Source organism: Austrofundulus limnaeus, unplaced genomic scaffold, assembly GCF_001266775.1.
Source record: "Austrofundulus limnaeus strain Quisiro unplaced genomic scaffold, Austrofundulus_limnaeus-1.0 Scaffold119, whole genome shotgun sequence".
Taxonomy (NCBI): Eukaryota; Metazoa; Chordata; class Actinopteri; order Cyprinodontiformes; family Rivulidae; genus Austrofundulus; species Austrofundulus limnaeus.
In genome coordinates this window covers 254,571-274,508 of record NW_013952521.1, presented here as the reverse complement: position 1 = coordinate 274,508, position 19,938 = coordinate 254,571, and the positions used below count along the sequence as shown (strand labels likewise).

General features: G+C 40.2%; 1 protein-coding gene across 1 annotated transcript in view; it reads right to left on the bottom strand.

Annotated features, from left to right (window-relative positions):
- Window positions 1-19,938, bottom strand: part of tbkbp1 (TBK1 binding protein 1) — a 79,971-nt gene that overhangs the window by 24,451 nt on the left and 35,582 nt on the right. Inside the window, exons 2-3 of the mRNA XM_014014733.1 lie at window positions 8,918-9,176; window positions 2,054-2,179 (exon numbers count right to left, since the gene is read on the bottom strand). Coding sequence (XP_013870187.1) covers window positions 2,054-2,179; window positions 8,918-9,160 — 369 coding nt within the window. The 5' untranslated portion in view covers window positions 9,161-9,176. The remainder of the gene's footprint in view (window positions 1-2,053; window positions 2,180-8,917; window positions 9,177-19,938) is intronic.

Below are 19,938 nucleotides of genomic sequence, written 5' to 3'. Positions count from 1 at the left end.
CTTTTTGGCTGATATAAGATTTCAAATCTTGGTTAGGTGGACAGTTTTTGCAGTGTACAAACACTCAAGTCTTTCTGTTTTGTTGCATTTTTGAGTCTGAGAGAAATAGGGTTGGGCATAATCGTATCGTGTGCAATTAATCGTCAGAAAAACATTAATCGATTATTTTTTGGCACTTGATGATTAATACGATTAATGCCACCAGGCAGAGTCCACTCGCTGCTCCTCTTTGCTTCAAATATGACAAACACTTTTTAAAAAAAGTTCAGTAATTAATTTATCAACACAATTTAAAATTTGATGTATAGCCTCAAGTCTGTGATTTTGACAAAATCTGGAACAGATTTTTACAAAGAGGAACTCTTCTAAACTGGTCATGTGACATGGACATAAGGGGGTCCAGGGGATTAATCGTCAAATTAATCGTTATCGGCTAAATACCACAATTAATCGTGATTAATTTTTTTGCCAATATTGCCCAACCCTACTGTCATTGTAACTATATATAGTTAGAAATAAAAGCAATAACATAATATTGCTATTGTAGGGGTTAACCTACACTTTCTTATAATAAAATTATAAGAAAATTCACGAGTTCTTCTGTTTAAGGAAGAACAACTCTGTGCAAATATGAGAGAAACACACAATAAGTGAACGTATTCAGGAATTTAAGTTGATCTAAAATACATGAGATTTATTTACAAAATCAAATAAATTACTAAGTACGTTAACCCACACTATTATTTCTGTTACAGTTATTGTGGGTGAACTTGATGTTCTTTTCATACTGTTGTTCACATTTTTCTTTTACACATTTTAAACTCGTGCTTTTTAAAACACATTCAACATGTTTGCTTTTTTATCACCTTACATCACAACAACCCCTTTCTTSTTTTCTTTTAGATTACACTGCAGGTGTAATCTAAAAGAAAAGGTGTGTTTTTGCACCTATGCAGCGTATTAGATGTCTCACGAAGCTGAGGTAGCCCTGAGCGAATTGATGTATTTATAAAAGTTTACCTGATGCATTTTTAATAAGAGAATTCTGCGAGTCTCCAGCTACAGAACAGAAGTCCAGCTGCTTCGTCTTTGTTCTTTTCATTTATTACTAAAGTCTGAAGGAGGTCCCATTTTAATATGTGATACACACACACGCACGCACACACGCACAAAAAAAAAATCTAATCTAAGACCTGCACTGAGCATAACTTACTTTCTGATCCACCTCCAAGACCTCTGGCGCCCCCTAGGGGAGGCGCGCCCCACAGTTTGAAAACCCCTGGAATATACAAAGGCCTGACTCTCTGATGGTATGGGGGTGCATTAGTGCTTCTGGTATGTGCAGCTGCCGCATCTGGACAGGCTCCTTTTATTGCAAAAAAAATCTTTACAGGTTTTATAACATCCAAAAAGCATGAGCTGATTCTTGAACATCTGAAATCATCCATTAGAGCAGAATGGGACAACATTCCCTCCAAATCCTCCAGAACTGGTTTCCTCAATTTCCTCAAAACCTCCAGAACGGATCTTCTCAGATCCTGGACGTTTACAGACTGTTGTTAAAAGAGAAGGAGATGCTACCACCACTAGAAATACTTTCTTTTTTTCTTTCATATAAATGATCCAATTTATTAATTTAAACYTTTTGAACATTTGATTTAGAAAATTTGCAAATCATCTTCTTCGTCTTCTGTTTTAATTACATTTCATCTCCTCTCCAAAAATAATGTAATGTTCTTCTTTAGCTTAAGCAACACTTGCAGAAACTCTGCCGGGTCTTGTTCCAGTTTGAATTATTTTTAAAAGTAGAACTTCAGCATAAACTCGGCTCACACTGCTCCTCGGACAGTGAATTCTTGGAAAGCAGCTATCATGGCTTCATTAGTTTTGAGCATTAATTGGCCTGAATTGGAGCTTAATTCCATTAATTTCCATGACAAAAACCTAATTTCAGCCAGTTTATTAAAAAATGAACAAACATTAGATTTTTTTCTCCCCTCTCTGTCATTAATGAAGTTTTCTGTCTGGCCGCCTGGTTTGGCGCCGGTGTTACCTCGTGGGTGAGGACGTTGACTCTCTGGTGCAGGTTGCCGTTTTCCGACTGCAGCAGCGCCGTGTCTTTACTCTCGAAGGAGCAGTAGGAGTTGGTGTCCTCACCGAACTCGCTGATCATTGGGAACTACAGAAACGGGAACAAACACCATGAAAAAAAAAGCCTGCTTTCTTTCAGCCAAAGCTGAACCTTTTATATATTTCAAGGTAACAAGATGTTTGAACATTTCTCTCTCTCTGCCGTTTACGCCCATTTTCAGTTTTTCATCGCTGATCGAGCTGAATGTTCTGATGCATGTTTTTGTCTGAAGCTGCCAGATGTGAAAACTAACAAATACGGTGATTAAAAAAAAAACTATCTACAGAAGGTAATTAAAGAACCGTTAAAAACAGTCGGGGTAGTTTACGAGCAAATATTTTTCAAGCCCGCTAACAGAGCATTGTGTTATTGTTCTGAGTTTAAATCAGCAGCACGACACAATAAATCATTGTGTGTGTTAATGGGTGAGAAGTGTAATAATGTGGCTCACTGCTGCATCTTATGAAACTGCAGTGCAGGCGGCTGTAAAAAACACATTTATATGGTTTTAGGATCAAGTTGGTTCATGTTTTCTTCTTTTTAAATTTTATGTAAAAGTTTTCTTATTCTCATTTGATTTTACGTATTAAATTTGGAAGTTGAGTTGGTTGAAAACAAACTAGTTGTTATGCGAAAGTGGTGATTGAAACATCATGGTCGTAGAACCTGAACGAACGCATTTAGTGCAGCTACAATAACGGTTTCTCGTTTTCTGCGCGAGGTCGTTTCTCTGCTGATGAGATGTCCGTGTGAGGAGGAAACAACATTTTTTTTCCATTTAACAGAGCATCTCTCTCTGCTCCGTTTAACGGTAAATGGGGTAAACATGTGCAGCTTTCTCTTCCCCGAGGACTCCGGTTTTCTCACGGGCTTCAGGAACAACTTCGCCTCAGAACTCCTGTTTTAAATCCAAAGCGTTTCTCTTTTTTTCTTTATTTAGATATTAGAGAGGGTGAATCGCAAAACACAAACTGATACAAGATGTAGAAACTATTGATTTATCTATATAAAAATGTCCAATTTATTTAAAATGCACAGTCTTTTTAATTACTGCGTACAAACATTTAAATTGGAGAACAGTCATGAAAAATGCAATTAAAGAAGGTTTCAGCTGGGTAACGACTGAAGATGTTGCAGCAACACGATCACAGCTGACACATCGTCTCCTCTAAATGGTCGAACATCTGCACCTGTTTTACCAAAACCAACACCTGTCTCGGCAGGAATCCGCTGAACAAACCGGCGCCGGAGAAGAAACCAACAGCCGTTTGGCAGCCCGAAGCCTTCGGTAACAGCTGCTCGCTAAAAACCGGGCTGCAGTTCTGAAAGTGCATTTACAGACATCTGAAATTCCTCTTTTCTCCTCTTTCTGGGGGGATGGATTCAAACAGCGTGTTTGCACAGAAGGCGTTTTCTTCTAGGAGCTTGCATCTTTTGTCCTCCTGAGATTTTCAAGCGCAGCAGCGCAGGGGCGGATCTAGGCTTTTTCTGAGTAAGGGGCCACAATATTCACAGAGGGGCCAAGTATTTGTTCAACATCCTTGCACATAAATCCTCGGTTTTTGGTAAGGTGTATAAATTTAACCGGTCACATACACTCACCGGCCACTTTATTAGGTACACCTGTCCAACTGCTCGTTAACACTTAATTTCTAATCAGCCAATCACATGGCAGCAACTCAGTCCATTTAGGCATGTAGACATGGTAAGACAATCTCCTGCAGTTCAAACCGAGCATCAGTATGGGGAAGAAAGGTGATTTGAGTGCCTTTGAACGTGGCATGGTTGTTGGTGCCAGAAGGGCTGGTCTGAGTATTTCAGAAACTGCTGATCTACTGGGATTTTCACGCACAACCATCTCTAGGGTTTACAGAGAATGGTCCGAAAAAGAAAAAACATCCAGTGAGCGACAGTCCTGTGGGCGGAAATGCCTTGTTGATGCCAGAGGTCAGAGGAGAATGGGCAGACTGGTTCGAGCTGATAGAAAGGCAACAGTGACTCAAATAACCACCCGTTACAACCAAGGTAGGCAGAAGAGCATCTCTGAACACACAACATGTCGATCTTTGAGGCAGATGGYCTTCAGCAGCAGAAGACCACACCGGGTGCCACTCCTTTCAGCTAAGAACAGGAAACTGAGGCTACAATTTGCACAAGCTCATCGAAATTGGACAAGAGAAGATTGGAAAAACGTTGCCTGGTCTGATGAGTCTCGATTTCTGCTGCGACATTCGGATGGTAGGGTCAGAATTTGGCGTCAACAACATGAAAGCATGGATCCATCCTGCCTTGTATCAACGGTTCAGGCTGGTGGTGGTGGTGTCATGGTGTGGGGAATCTTTTCTTGACACTCTTTGGGCCCCTTGGGACCAATTGAGCATCGTTGCAACGCCACAGCCTACCTGAGTATTGTTGCTGACCATGTCCATCCCTTTATGACCTCAATGTACCCAACATCTGATGGCTACTTTCAGCAGGATAATGCGCCATGTCATAAAGCTGGAATCATCTCAGACTGGTTTCTTGAACATGACAATGAGTTCACTGTACTCAAATGGCCTCCACAGTCACCAGATCTCAATCCAATAGAGCATCTTTGGGATGTGGTGGAACGGGAGATTCGCATCATGGATGTGCAGCCGACAAATCTGCGGCAACTGTGTGATGCCATCATGTCAATATGGACCAAAATCTCTAAGGAATGCTTCCAGCACCTTGTTGAATCTATGCCACGAAGAATTGAGGCAGTTCTGAAGGCAAAAGGGGGTCCAACCCYTTACTAGCGTGGTGTACCTAATAAAGTGGCCGGTGAGTGTATGTTCCAACAATAGTAGCATAATGTAATGTTGTTAATAAAGCTCCCGTATCAATTTTACATGCATTTTTACTGTAAATGGATGAAATATTCTCAAAGCATGAGAGAAAATGAAGCCATTGTTTGCCAGTTGAAAGATATTTTTTGCAAAATTGTTCGTATTTTAAAGGCACAGTGTGTAGGATTTTGACAAGTCTTTTAGCGAAATTGAGATAATCTCTAATGACAATAATAAAAAAACATGTCTAATCATTGCATTGCATTGTGTGTGCGCATCTCTAAATGCGCACACACAGWTACTTCATTACACAATATTAATAATCATGTTTAAAGACCTTGTTTTATTATTTTTACCTTATAAAAAGCTGTTTATATCTCTATGGTCGCGGGTCGCCACAACAGGCAGCCGCCATCTTGCACCGCCATCTTGTCTACGAAGGCTCATGAAGGACAAACTGCGGTGGCGGCTCAAAAACGGTTTTAGTTGTAATATTATAAATGTAATATTTGCTGTTTGTCATTGTAGCTGGGATAATTTTACTTATTAAAGCTCATAATCTTACCACTTCAAACATCACTAGCCCTGAAGCTGCTGGTAGACATCGCGGTTGGAATTATCAAAGGTTTTTGACACCTGAGAGACACCGTAGCAACTCCTTTTTTTTGGAAGCGGGGGGTGGGGGTGGGGGGAGGACCAGGGAGGATGATTCAACCACTCAACAACTAGATGTCGCTGAAAACAACAAATCCTACACACTTTTAAAGAAGAGAAGAAGACTGCTGTAAGTTTGATTCATGCTGGACTTTACTGTTTGACTCATTAGCTCCTCTAGTGTTTGGGCACGGAACTGCAACCACCACCATTACTCTCAGGCAGAGGACAGATGAGTGACAGGACAGGGGCACTTCAGGGGGCCAATCAGATTTCAGCAGGGGTCAATGCCCCTGTGGCCCCGCCCCCTAGAACCTCCCCTGCAGCAGCGTCTTTTTTTTTTGTTTGGATTCTGTTACCTCACCTGTGCACGCCCCAGAACCTGAGCGTCCTAAAGTATCTAAAAGTTAAAAGACGGATCCGAACATTAGAAGGACGAATTTCCTCGAAAAAGCAGAGCACTAAAGACTAATGATGGGGAGAATATCCAGGGGTGCATTTCTCTTTTCCACTAATCCTCCTTTGTTCTTCAATTCAACAATTCATCTCCTTCTTCCTCTTCACATCATTATCTCCTTTTTACTCCCTCGTCTCCTCCTCCTCCTCGTGGCTGCCAGCCTGTGCGGATCTTTACTTCAACCTTTTTTCCCATTTTTCCTCATTTTCAACCCTCCCACGGAACCCGTTATATGTTTTGTTCCCTAGTTTGATCAGAAATCCATCTAAAGGGAGAGTTTTGCTTCACCCCTCTCATCTTAACAACAAACAAACATCCAGGTCCATCTCCTGAAGGACAACAATGGCAGCCTCTATAATTTCACAATCAAAATGCAYATAAAATATTGGATTTGTTGGTTTTTGTTGCACAAGACTAAAAATTGATTCGAACTTCTGGAATGTTTGCCAAGATCCTGAGTGTTCTGTTAGCCTCTGCAGACAAATTCAGCCCACATTACAGCTGATGAACCAGCGGTCTTCCTCCTTTAAATCATTACATCTCTTTAAGCTGCTTTGACTCGCCGCCTTTGATGCCTCCTTTTTGAGGTGCTCTCCACCTCACGTCCACTTTTACTTCCCAAACTGCCTGAATTAATCGGCGTAACATCTGCCGTCTGAACCTCAGGCGTCACGTTTCCACACACACGGCAGACAGGAAGTCCCAAAATAAATCCACCCTGCCAAAATCAAATTATAAGAAACTGCTGCTATAATTGCAGATGGATTTAATTAACTTATTGCTTCAAGTGAAACTGATTGAACTGATAGTGAGAGACAAAAATTTTCTTTGTCTCAGTTTTTTTCATTAAATTGAGTGGATTTGCTTTGTCATTTTTCAACCTGAGGCTCCAGATGGTTTGTTACATAAAACCATGCAAGAAGCCTTTTGTTGGAAACTGTTTWAAAAAAACAGACACTTTCAAAAAGTACTTGGCAGCAGATCGGACCAGCAGAGCTGACTAACAAAGAGGAGCCAGTTGGTAAAATCAAGCCAGTCAGGAAGAAAAGAAAAGCTGCACTTTTAATAGAAATGACCTAGAATTGCTGTAATGAACGCGTATCGCTCGCCGCCGTTCATGACAGAGTTTTACGCTGAAATCATTTTATATTGTGATCTTTTTAGTCAAGCTTTGAGAATTATATTTGTAATCACATGCAGCAGTCATGCTGTGTTGTGAATGATGCTCAGCTACTACCACACCAAAGTTCAGCTCAATGTCTGTAATTTTTTATTAGCTAAAATTGGGGTTTTGAATCATTGAACCATTTCTGAGAGTTTAATGGAAATTTTCCCAGCCATTCATTAAATATTTTGCTAACAGACAAACTGTTTGTTTGCTGTATTGTAGTCTACTTAGCTACATTTAGCTAGCATTCTGCTACTTTTATCTTATAGGAGCCTTTTGCTACTTTTAATTTTTATTTACACTTTTGTTACTTTTAGCTATTTTTTTGCTGTTTTTTTGCTATTTTTAGTTTTTTACCCAGCCTTCAGATACATTAGCTACCAGTTTGCTACTTTAGCTTTTAGCTAGCCATTTGATCCTTTTAGCTAGTCATTTGATTATTTAGCTACCCTCCCGTACTTTTAGCTCTTGACTAAACCTTTGCTAATTAACTTCAAACAAGTCTTTTAATTATTTTACATTTAGCTAGCATCTTGCTACTTTTAGCTTCAGACTAGCCTTTTGATGCATTAGCTACTGTTGCGCTACTTTAGCTTTTGGCTACCAGTTTTAGGTAAACTTCCCCTGCTGTTTTTTATTTTTATTCTTCCAACTTTATTTGTCAAAACATCATTTACAAGGAGATAATCTGAAAAACAAATGTCAGTTWTGTGCGAATACAATTTCTGGAACAGAACAGTAAATGATATCAAAATAGTAAGAAAGAAACTAACAAAATTGAAAATAATAATAATAAAATTAAATTAAAACAGGGGAGATTTCAATTGTTTTAACATCAAGTTTATTGTCAGAGTTTTTTTTTTCTTTTTGTTGGTTTCCTTTCAAAATATTTGAAACTGGGAATATGATATTTAGCTAGAACAAGTATTAATGAGAAATTCTGGATGATTAAATTTGTAATTAAGGACCAAACTTGGTGTGTATACACCCCTCAGGGGGACACACCTTCTGACCAAGTTTGGTGGACCTAGGCCACGCCCTTCTTGGGGCTGTCATAGACTCCCATTCATTTTTGAAGTCCAGATAGGAGTGTCCTACGGAGATGGGAGTTGGTTTGGTTAGGGTTAGGGTTAGGGTTAGGGTTAGGGTTAGGGTTAGGTAATAGGATGAAAACCCAAAAATGTCGACGTACTTAACTTCTAGCGAAAAAACTAAAAGCGGGAGGGACCTCAAACTTGGCTCAGGGCACCCCCCAGAGGGGCCCCACCTTTGTGCCAAGTTTGGTCCATGTGGCTCCTTCCCTTCACATAGCTGTCATTGACCCCCATTATAAGAAAAAGACGTACTTAGCTTATAGCGCAAAAACTAAAAGGTACTTAATAGTGAGACCAAGTAAGACGTTTCCAAATAAGAGAAAATTGTGTTTTATATTATAGTGTATTAATTTACAAAGATTTTGGTATTTAGCTAATTTGTTCTTGCTTCAAGCATTTGGTGAACTTTAGCTATTGTTTTTTTCAGTTGAAGGATAACTTTTTTGCAACTTTTAGCTTCTAGCTAGCATCTTAATTTTTAGCTTTTAGCTAGCGTTTTGCTTCTTTTAGCTTTAACCTAGCTTCTGTAATAAACTTCAGCAGTCACTGAGCGCTCAAAATTTACATAAAATCAAAAGTATTAGTTTTTTATTTCATCACCTTGATCTCGTAGATCTTCAGCTTCCTCTTGATGCTGGTGTTCTCCCGCTCCAGGCTCGCCAGCCGTGTTTTGATTTCCTGGTAGGCGGAGATGAGGGCGAAGTGCGAGGCTGAGTAGACGTCGTCAGCCGGAAGGGGCGAGGCCCTCCACGCCATGCTGCCGCAGCCATCTTCCTTCAGGCCCCCGGCGTCGCCGCCCCCTCCCAGCAGCCCCAGCTCCCCGCCGCCGAAAAGAGACTGCATCGCTCAGAGCCTCAACCTGGAAGCAGACAGAGACGGTTCTTTATGAATTATTTAATCTCCAGATTGTTTCCATTCAGTTAAACGCTCCCTCCAAAAATAACCGAGTCCCAAAGTGCTGGCAGACTGTTTGTCCTGAAAACACCAGCCAGCCGCTCAGACAAACAAACAAACAAACAACAAAATCTCCAGATGATCTGAGAGTAAAATACTAAAAACTAAAGAACTCAGAGAAAGGAGCAAAACTGGAGGTCATTGTTGGTTTTTGTGATATTTAAAGGCACAAAAATCCATTTAGCCACAACGGTTTGGCACGCCTTGAAAGAAAGCAAGCACAGAAATGGCTACAACTCAGTTTATTCTACAGAAATGGAGCTGTGGTAGTAGCCGAGAGTCATCCACAACAACAGGGGTGTCGAGCTAAGTTACACAAGTAGGTCATTATCTGTCAATATTTGTTTAAAAATTACATTTAACAAATTATTATTGTAGAACAATGAATGATTCTTTCCAAACTATGTGTTATGTAACATTTAAAACATACGGATATGGGAAAAAAAGTATTAAATTTTGAAATTTTTGATTCATTTTTTTATATAAACTCTTTGTTTTATTATTTCTTAAGAGATGCATTTAATCACAATCCAGCAAATCAGGTTAAAATATCAATTATTTGACTTTAAAATAAGAAAATACAGAAAATAATGAATAAAGTTGATTCTCTGTTGCTCTATCCTCACCAACATCAAACTTAACTGAAAATTTTTATTTTAGTTTTCTTGGCTTGAAAGTTGGTCAGAAGATTGTTTTAAATACAGTGACAAAAGGAAAAATCATACAACTTGTTTTTTTTTTTACCTTTAAAGAATTACCTTTATGGCCGGATAAAATGGTAATGAGGGCCAGCTGAGGCCCACGGGCCTTGAGTTGTCAAAATATTTTATGCAAATGTAAACAATTTCAATTTCAAACCTACAACTCAGCTTTCGTCTTTTCCGCTAATCATTTCATTTTGGGCGCAGCGGGCCTGATGTGTTAATCAGAACGTGATGTAAATGAGAGRTTGGGATGTGTTCTTGTTCCATTTCACAGTACTTAAAAAAAACATGAGCTCTGACAGCTCCGTGAGTGGCGTGATGAACGAGCCGACGCCGCAGCCGAACGGCGCCCGCTCTCCTTCGCCCCCAAAAGACTCCGGACAGCGCTGTCGAGAAAAGATAAATGGCGCCTGTGATGTCACCATCACCCCCCCCCCTTTTTTTTTCTAAATCCAGCCACAGAGGAGACATGTGCACAGGGTTCATACCAGCAGCAGTGAGGGGCAGCGAGGCCGGGTGGATTCACAGATACTGATGGAGTTGAACAACAGCGAGCTGATTTGATGCCATCCTGACTCCCAGCGCTGCCTTGTGAGTCAGCGATTGCCTACTGAGCTATTTTCATCTGCTCCCTTCCTCCACTGAGCTATTTTTCTTCCACTTCGAGAGTGAGGGGAGCAGAGCCTCAGCCAATCTCTGAGTCTAAATCTCTGTGTTCTGAGCCGGTCCAGGAGGATGATCCAACATCTCCACCAGCAGCTCGAACGCACACAAACATACATCTGCACACAARGCCGAATAACTAAGAGCCAAACACTGACTCTTTGATGGAAACAACAGCTGAACAGCTGTTTCCTCTTAGATCCCGTGTCACGGACTCTCTCTCTCCTGGACCCTCAGGTTCTCCTGGACCCTCAGGTTCATTCACTGAAGCCCTCAGAGTTCCTCCAGACTGAAGCAACTCTCTGTTCATTAGAAAGGTACTCTGGAGGTTGATCCCATGTGATCCAGACCGTTCCTCTGAGACTGCTTCCCTGCTTCCTCTTTGCTTTTTTATCTTCCTCTCCAGAGACTGATCCCCTCCTCCTCCTCCTCCTCCTCCTCCTCCCCCCTCTGTGTCAGTGTGTAGAAATGAAAAGGCCACAGTACGCTGCTTTTGTTATTTCACCTGGAGAATCTATGGCAGCCATGAAAACTCTGTGTCGTTAATGCCTTCGTTATTTGGAAATGTYAGGTTTCAATGATTTTTGCCCCCATGGACACTTTTTATGAAAAGTTAAAAATAGTTATTGACATTCCCCACCCAGCATGGCTCAAAGTTTCTGCTTTATGCACAATAAAAGGTTTATTTAACAGAAAGGCTGACGGCTTTAGAAGCATTGGGCCTCATGCAAGAACCYTTCGTACGCACAGATTTGTGCTTAAGTTGTGCGTACGAGTGATTTAGGAGAATTTGTGGCATTCACCAATGTTTTTTTTTTGTGTACGGTGTGCAGCGCCATGACTTCTGAATAAATTAAAATGATTTAACACAGTTGTTTATACTTTTAGCAGCTCTTTTTATTCCACAGCTGACCTGCTAAAAATGACAGATTTTCTTTTCTGGATCTCTGACAGACGGACTTCAATCTCTGAACTCTGAAAGTTCTTCTTTTTAGTTTTCGCTGTCATTTTCATGAATGGACACTTCCTGATATCTGAGGCAGGAAACATAGCCTCATATGGTGTTTTTGGGGTGGTAATTATGCTAATCTCCTCTCGCGTGCACGAGCAGCTGGATAGAACAGGTGGAATTTGCGCAGCTCATTTACACACTTTTCCTGAAGAACAAAAGTAAGAGAAATTTAGGATAAGAATACGAACATGTTCTTGCATGAGGCCCATTGTTTAGTTGTATATTTTAAATAAATTATGTGTTAGAGACAACTCCAAACTGTAACTAAATATCTGAAAAATTAACTGAAGAAGAGCCGTTTTGATGTGATCTAAATGTTGATTAGTTGTGGCGCTCATCAGGTTGACCTCAAAAGTTAATCTGATGGTACAGAAAAAATTAGGGGAAAAAACTAAACTGCAGGAAAAAATTATAAATTTGTTACTGACGAATACTAAAACTACCAAATACAACCAAAATAACACAGATCCTGACAGTACCRCTCCCTCTAAGGGCTGACTCCAGACAACCCAAAACAAAAACACTGTTCTGACTTGGGAGTGACGACAAAGGAACAAATCAAAAGACAAAGGTTGAGCCCAAATTCAGGGGCTGGATCCTTCAAATTGACTGTGAATTTGGACGGTCTAACCTTCTGCTTTATTCCCGCCCTTACCCCGGCATATGTCCTGTTGCTGTGATGACGCTAAACGAAAGCCACAATAAATCAACATTAGCAAAATATCATTATATTAGTATTATTAATATTATAAAATCAGGTTTTTATTTAAAACTGTTTTCCTTTCTCTCGCTTCATCTGCCATTATGAGCAGAAAAAATATTTCTGATTGGCTTGCAATGCATTATGGGATATGGTGGACTGAGAAGGATCTAACGGACCCATCCCTTAAATCAGGGGGAAAAGGAGGACCCATTTGTCGGCGGCATTGGCGCTGTGTCGTAAGCAGCAGACGAATTTGGCCTTTGGAGGACGCAGACCCTGAATTTGGACACAGAAGTAATTTGACCACAAAAATAAACCATCAGGGTAAAAATGCCTGGAGAAAAAAACAAAAACATCCAACACTAGTTCAGGCGGACGACGTTGGACGCTCATTTCAGTTTTTGTTCATCTGCTTGTTTTAACTTTATGCTCAGCTTTAGCTTCTTCAACAAACTTCAGCAGTTGTTCAGCACTCTGACGTCACACTGCTTTTTTGTAGAAATGTCTCATTGATAAAARTACAACAAAAAGACACCGTAAAGGAAAGAAACGGCACATTTTATTGAAATTACTCCAGCGTAGCATTTGCTCAACATGGAGCCGYTTTGGTGACGATGGATTAAAAACATTTAATGAGTGGCCGTGAGATGATTATTGTTTTTTGTGTACAGTGCCCTGGGATGATGTTTGTTGTGATTTGGTGCTATGTACGTAAATAAACTGAACTGAACATACTTCAGTCACTTACGACTCAGCATMATGTAATTATAGCGTTATATGCATTATATATTACTGGATTAGACGTCATGTGACCTGGGTGTGCTTCGCAAGGATGATTTTTATGCATTGAGCTAATGCTAAAGCTAACCACTGACATCAATGACCAGAACGTAACGTGGTGCAAACAAAAGCTTTATAAATGTACAAATGGTAGAAATACTTTGCAATAAACTGCAGAAATTGTTACAACATGTTTACAAGAGTCATGTTTCACAGGTAAATATTACGCATGTTTAACCAAAATTAATTATTTTGATAGTAAAACCTCTATGCTAACATTAAACTGCTTCAATATTCATGTTTAACCTTATTTAAAATCGATTTTATCTGTTGTCAAATATATTATTTACTGATATTAAACATGTAAATATGGACTTTATTGGATTGTTGACTAGTTAGACTGCAAGAGGCATCCCCTTTGGATGAAACATACACAAAAAAGTTCTAATAATAAGTGTGGGGTACCTTTTGAACTGTTAAAAATAAAAAACAGCGTATTCATAAATATAATCAAACTCCAGCAACGTCTGTATCTCTGCTCAAAATAATCTTGTGGCCACGAGTTATCTTGTGGCCACGCATTAATTTGTTTTAATCCAATGTGAGCAAACAGCTTACGTTTAGTTCCAACATCCTAAACAGAAAACAAAAATATTCAACATCATCCTGCTTTTTTGTCATATTTTCTGTTAGCCTGATGACATTAGCATTCAGTTTCATGTCCACTCTTATAATCTCATTACTCCCACCTTATCTGAAACTATATTCTGTAAAATGACTGATGACACCAGGGAGGGGACGCATTAGACCACGTCTTAGAATACAAAGCGTCGCTAATACTCACAAGATGGTCGCAAATTGAGCCACAGAGATAAGCAGTCATTCATCAGAAGTTTTTTTTAATTATTTTAATTAACCTCCGGCGCAGCTTTGAAAGCTTCGAGAGCATTCACATTTCTCTGTGTATCATTATTTTCCAACAGAGTGCCTCATAAAAATGAAATACAGAACAAGTATTGTGTTAGCATTGGTGCTCGTCTGTCATGTTCAAGAAGGAATAAAATATTTATAAAAGACAGAAACATGTTTGACTGCCAAAATATTAACAGACAGGCAATGCTTGGACAATTAAGGATGCCTGAAACATCAAAGTTTACAGAGGTTGTTATAATTAATAATTTATCCAGCTTCATCTAATAAAGGATCACCTGATTTAAAACCCATCTAACCACACTAATGACCTTTATCTGAAATATTAAACAAAATCAAATCAATAAAAGAAGGAAAGCTCGCTGCAATTTCCAGCACCAGGAGAGAAGTCTGAATCAGATCAGACTCCAGATTTGACTTTAAAGAGGAAATAGTAARGCAAGAAAAAAAAGCTGTTTAATATTCTGCACCACAGCTGAATAACTGCAAACACTCAACGGGGGACCGTACGCAGAATTAAAGAAATAAGAAGCAGCCTCATTCATTTATAAACATTCATAACCCAATCWTCAAGCAGAACTGAGCCTTTCTGTACAGTAACTACTGCAAATCATGGTTTGGATGTTTTAGAGGATTGATTTAATGGCTGTCATTTTACTAATGATGCACGGTGGGAAACATAACACGAAAAAAAAGATCAAATATGTTGCATCTGATCAGTAGTAATAATGTTGGAGCCAACAACAACAAAGCTGCAGGGCTAAAATCAGCGAAACCCAGACTTTTATGTTTCGTTGTACTTTCTGTTTTATTTAGTACTTTTCTTCCTGCTYGAAGCTGCTGCTTTCCTCAGCTCCTCCACGCAGCTGCTTTCCATCTGCTCATCATCACATCTGCCGTTCATCAGATAACCACCCCTCCCAGCGTCCTCCCTGTTCTCTTTTATTCATTTCAGTTCTACGTTTGTACATGATCCTGAATCTTTGTTGGTTTTTGCGCCGCTGATTTTTTATTTCATGACTTTTTTTTTCTACTCATTTGTGTTTAATTACACACAGCTATATAATAAAGTAGAAGCACTCGGAGAGTGCAAAGCTCCGCCAAGACCAATTTCCCCATCCTGTAAGAGTTAATGCGCAAAAGCAGAGATGGAAACACATTTGCTGAGTAAGTTCTAACGTAGCGAACATTTAAGCAGCAGTATGCACGGGATTTCTTCTCGGAGTCCAATGTGAAAAAAAAAGTCAGGCTCGTCACCCATTATTCATGGTCAAATTGGTGTGGGATTAAGCTCCTAAGTTTTCATCYGTCACATTTCACCATGTAAAACGTCTGTTTTATCCCCTTGTATGAGTTTGTAATGGTTTGACTCTCTTTATAAAGTGCGTCCTGGCTCCCCCCGTCTCCAAACTTTGAGGCCCGGCAGCTCTCTGTTTACAAGACTAGTAGAAACTGTTTTAATAGGTTGTTTTGGAAATGTGGTGTGTTTGAGGAAATGGGGAAAATAGTTTTCATGGTGCAGTCACGCACTTCCTGGTCACAAAACGTTGTGTAAATGCGCATATTATGGCAAAAATTATTCATCATTAAATCTGGTTTTAACATTACTTTTATAAAGTTTGAAGTCCGTGCTGTCCAATCCAGCTCACTGCTTTTTACAGAAGCCCCGTGAAAGCATCACAGCTTTGCCTATCTCAGAGTGTTAAAAGAAAAATATTCCTGTATCCGCATCGTGATCCGGAACATCACCAAAATTTAAAGGTGTGTTCCTTGGCCCAGTACTCACATGTGGTAAAAATGTCATGACAATCCGTCCACAAGTTTTTGAGTGAAGTTGTCCACAGACAGAACAACAGACATACACGACTGAAAACATTACCTCGCCCTTGGTGGAGATAATTAAAAACTTTCTTTGGTGTTATTTTCCTGATTCTGCCCTGCCTGGACCCCTCTTATTTTCTCCCCTTTTCCTCCTTATGTCGACCATTTGTTCTCCTTTCCCACCTCTGTGTCTGGCAGAGTTCAGCTCCTCTCAGTTTCGCCCTGCGACCCCTGCAGTCTGGACGTTTGGCACCTCTGACTCAGACAGTATATCTGTGAATGGTGAGTCCGGGGCAGAGAGGTGGCGGTCCTTTTCTTTTTCTTTCTTTCGCACCCCCCCCCCCCCCCCCCCCCAACTGATCTGCCAAATGCTCCCATAATTCATAGTTTGAGTCCAGAGCACCTGTTTCCTCTGGCTTTCAGAGCAAACGAGGCCAGAGCTGGATGATGCGGCAAACGGCGGGAACCCATTAACAAGCCAGCAGGTAGATTTGTGTGTTTCTGGATGCAGGCATGAAAACAAGCGCATGAATGAGTGGAAACGTGTGTCAGTACAAGGACAAACAGCAGCACCGCCTGACTCTAACCTTGGGTCTGAAACTATGTTACGACCTCATTTTAAAACCCCATTATGAGCTGAATGTGGGCCAAGTTTCTACTGTAATCTGACTTTCATCTGCCTGTTCTTAAACAAGCCCGTTAAAGCACAAAGTGGCAGGGTTCAAAAAAAAAAAATCAAAGACGGCAACATGTTGGCTGCGAGTTGAGTCGGGGGATAAAATAAAATCTTCCAGGGAGGCTCTTAGATCCARGTTTCAATAGTTTGTAGCATAAATAGCTTGGACAAAAAAAAGAGGAATATTTGAGAAAATGAATGAGTGGATAGATGATGGAAAATGTTTCCACTCGTGTTGCRTTCAGTTAGAGTGCGTTGAAAGATTTGAGCTGGATAATCAGCAGTGACTAAAGCATCAAGTCTCCTCAGAGTAAAACAATAACTGAACCTCTCTGATAGCTGTCAGAGCTCCAGCTGTAAACACTGAAGTGGTTTCAACCTACTTAACGCACCAGAGGGAAGCTGGAACAACATGTTCTTTGATGCACAGAAAAGACCCGATTTAACCACTTATAAATGTTTTTCAGTCTGCTAGTTTGAATCTAAAACTCTGAAAGATTAGTCAAATTATTACAAACAGAAAAAAAACTTGGATTAAATGAGTTTCGTCCTCCAAGCTGGTTTTCAGCTAAGGCCAGGAAATTAGAGGAAACGTTCGAGTCCTGCACCTTATTAATAATGAAACTCTCATCATTCTGCATGCAAATAACCGCAGATAATGTCATGCCAGATCTGTGGAAATGAGATTTAAAGATTTATATCAAGGATGAGACCTATAATTTATTCTAAAAATACTGAATTCCGTTCATGACCAAAATACCCCCTTAAGGAGTCTCTTCAAAACCCTTTTTCTCAGCACAGAATTCGGTTTATGCTTAATAATCTACTCCCTCATATGGGTTATTATTGTAAAAATATTGTAAATAAATATAAAAAAAATAAAAGAAGGTTTTTATGGAGTGATATAAAAATTACAAAAAAAAACGAGAGAGCTGCTAATAAATTCTCCACACAGACAATTCAAAAACCTGAACTATATCTTTAATATAGAACTGTAGTATGAACTCAAACACACACACACAAGACTGAGCTACTACTGCTACACACACACACACACAGACACACACACACACACACACACACACACACACACACACAGTTTCATAAAGAAACAGTAAAAAAAAAACATTTATACAGCCTGTCAGAGCAGGAGAAAAACAGCACCTCTAACAAATGCCATGCTGCTCTATGATTCATCACCAGGGGAATCGGCTGTGAGCGTGTGTGTGTGTGTGTGTGTGTGTGTGTGTGTGTGTGTGTGTGTGTGCGTGCGAGGCAGCTGCCACTCGGGAGATTGATGGCAGGGGCGGAGACAATGAGTTGTGTTGCTGTATTTTCCCCCTCCGCTCAGTTTTCTGTCTTCACTGAAGCTCCTCACATCTTTCTTTCGACTGAAACTGAAGGTAATTCCTCCCCTCAGCCAAACCCCTCCACCACCCCCCACCCTCATCTTCCTCCCTGACCTTCATCCATCTTCAGCAGCAAAGTTCATCACATTCCTCTAAGTGAGCACAGAGAGGAGGGGAAACAAAATCTTGACTTTGAATGAGAACTTTCCCCACAAAAGACATTAATCTCCTCATTATTGCTACGACCAATTCTCTCGCTCTGAAATACGCGCCGAGCCGAGCCACGGCTCAGAAGCACAAACCAGCTGAGGAAAAAAAAGACACAATGACTTCTTTTTTTTCTGCCTACAATTTAAAAAAAACACCTCGTTTTAGCCAATTAACCATGACCACACGCAGTCACGAATCCACGCAGACTTGCTGACAGGGTGAGTGAGTTGGATGACTCACGAGCACTTGTGTGTTTCCCAGTGAAACAAAGCCTGCAATTTGGTCTCAGCTGGTAAAAAGAGCATTAAGGCAGAAAGTGTGATGATGCTTCTTTTTTTTCCTCTCTCGGCGGCGCACACTTTGGCACTCCAGCAGGCTTGGGTGAAAGATGGCTGCTGTGTATAGATGAGACGCACAACGTGATGAAGAGAGAATGTGACAGTCAGTCAGCGGAGGCAGCGAGCCCAGAAGTCAAATGGAGATCATTTAGGCTGCACTAATAGACGTTTTTCATCATTTTTTACCAATGGAGCAAATGATTAAGTGAAAAATAAAACACACCGCTCGCAATCATGTAGATGGAAAATGACTCTGCAGCTCTAACTAACTTCTTGTTCAGACATTTTGTTTTTGTTGTCTCGCATCAGATGCGAATGACGCAAAGCCTGAAGCTGTGTTTCCAGGTAAAAACAGCAGCAAATAGGAGGAAGATGAAGTTGGCAGCTATCAGACAAACAATTCCTTCAAATTAGCTGTAAAAAATTAACTATCTTTAAACTTTACTATTGATCAATTGTTTTACAAGTTAATTATCTATAAAGGTTTAGTCTCCCATTGCATAAAAGCATTATGCACAAACAGCAGAAATGAGATTAACTTAAATCCATATCTTCTGTTATCAGTGTGCATTGCCAATGCAATGCACACTATTGTGATGCGTTTGTCATCCAAGTCATCTCTACTTTGCCATGCTTCTCCTCCTGCATACTTTGTCCTAGAGCTGCCATTGTAATTTATATCTGTAAAGCTCCTGTGCCAAATGATGGCTATGCCTTTTGGTGCCTGTACAACTTGGTCACAGTTCATTCTGCAAATGCTGCAGGCAAAGCCATGCTGCAATGACATGCTACATGGCAATGCACATTTGTTTTTACATCGTAAAAACCCATGTCTAGTTGGTGTTTGTTGCTCGAAACAATAAAGTAGGACTCAGGTAAGTTAGTGGTGGACAGTGACAGACAGGTGATACATGAGAAGGACCCAAACGAGGAACAGAGAGGCAAAAATGTTGCCAAAAATTATTATTATTACAAACAAAAAAATTCTCCATCAGGAGGAGGATTAAAACTAAAGATGGATACAAAAAAGGACTAAAGGGGCCACAAGCCAGATAAATGTTTGAGGAAACAAAAACTGCATTTTTTTTCTGTTAGAATATACAGCATGAATGACTGGTAAATTATATTGGTAAAAGAAGACGCAGATGAGCTAAAAGCTACACGCTAAATACTAGAAGTAACTAAAATAGCAAACGTTAAAAATGAAAGTATCAAAAGACTAGCAAAATGCTAGCAAAAAGCTAAAAGTAACAAAATACAGTCTGACTCTGTGTCCAAAACGGCAGGCCGGGTCATCCGAAGGCTGAATTCGTCAGCCACATACGTCACAGCGCCGCGACGAAGGCCGTCCAAAACGGAAGACTCCTCCGATGCGGACAATAACACGTCCTTCTTTTGGCACGAATCAAAGGACAGGTCTGATGGGTCCTTCCCGGCCCAGCATATCCCATAATGCATTGCGGCCCGACCGGAGATTTTTT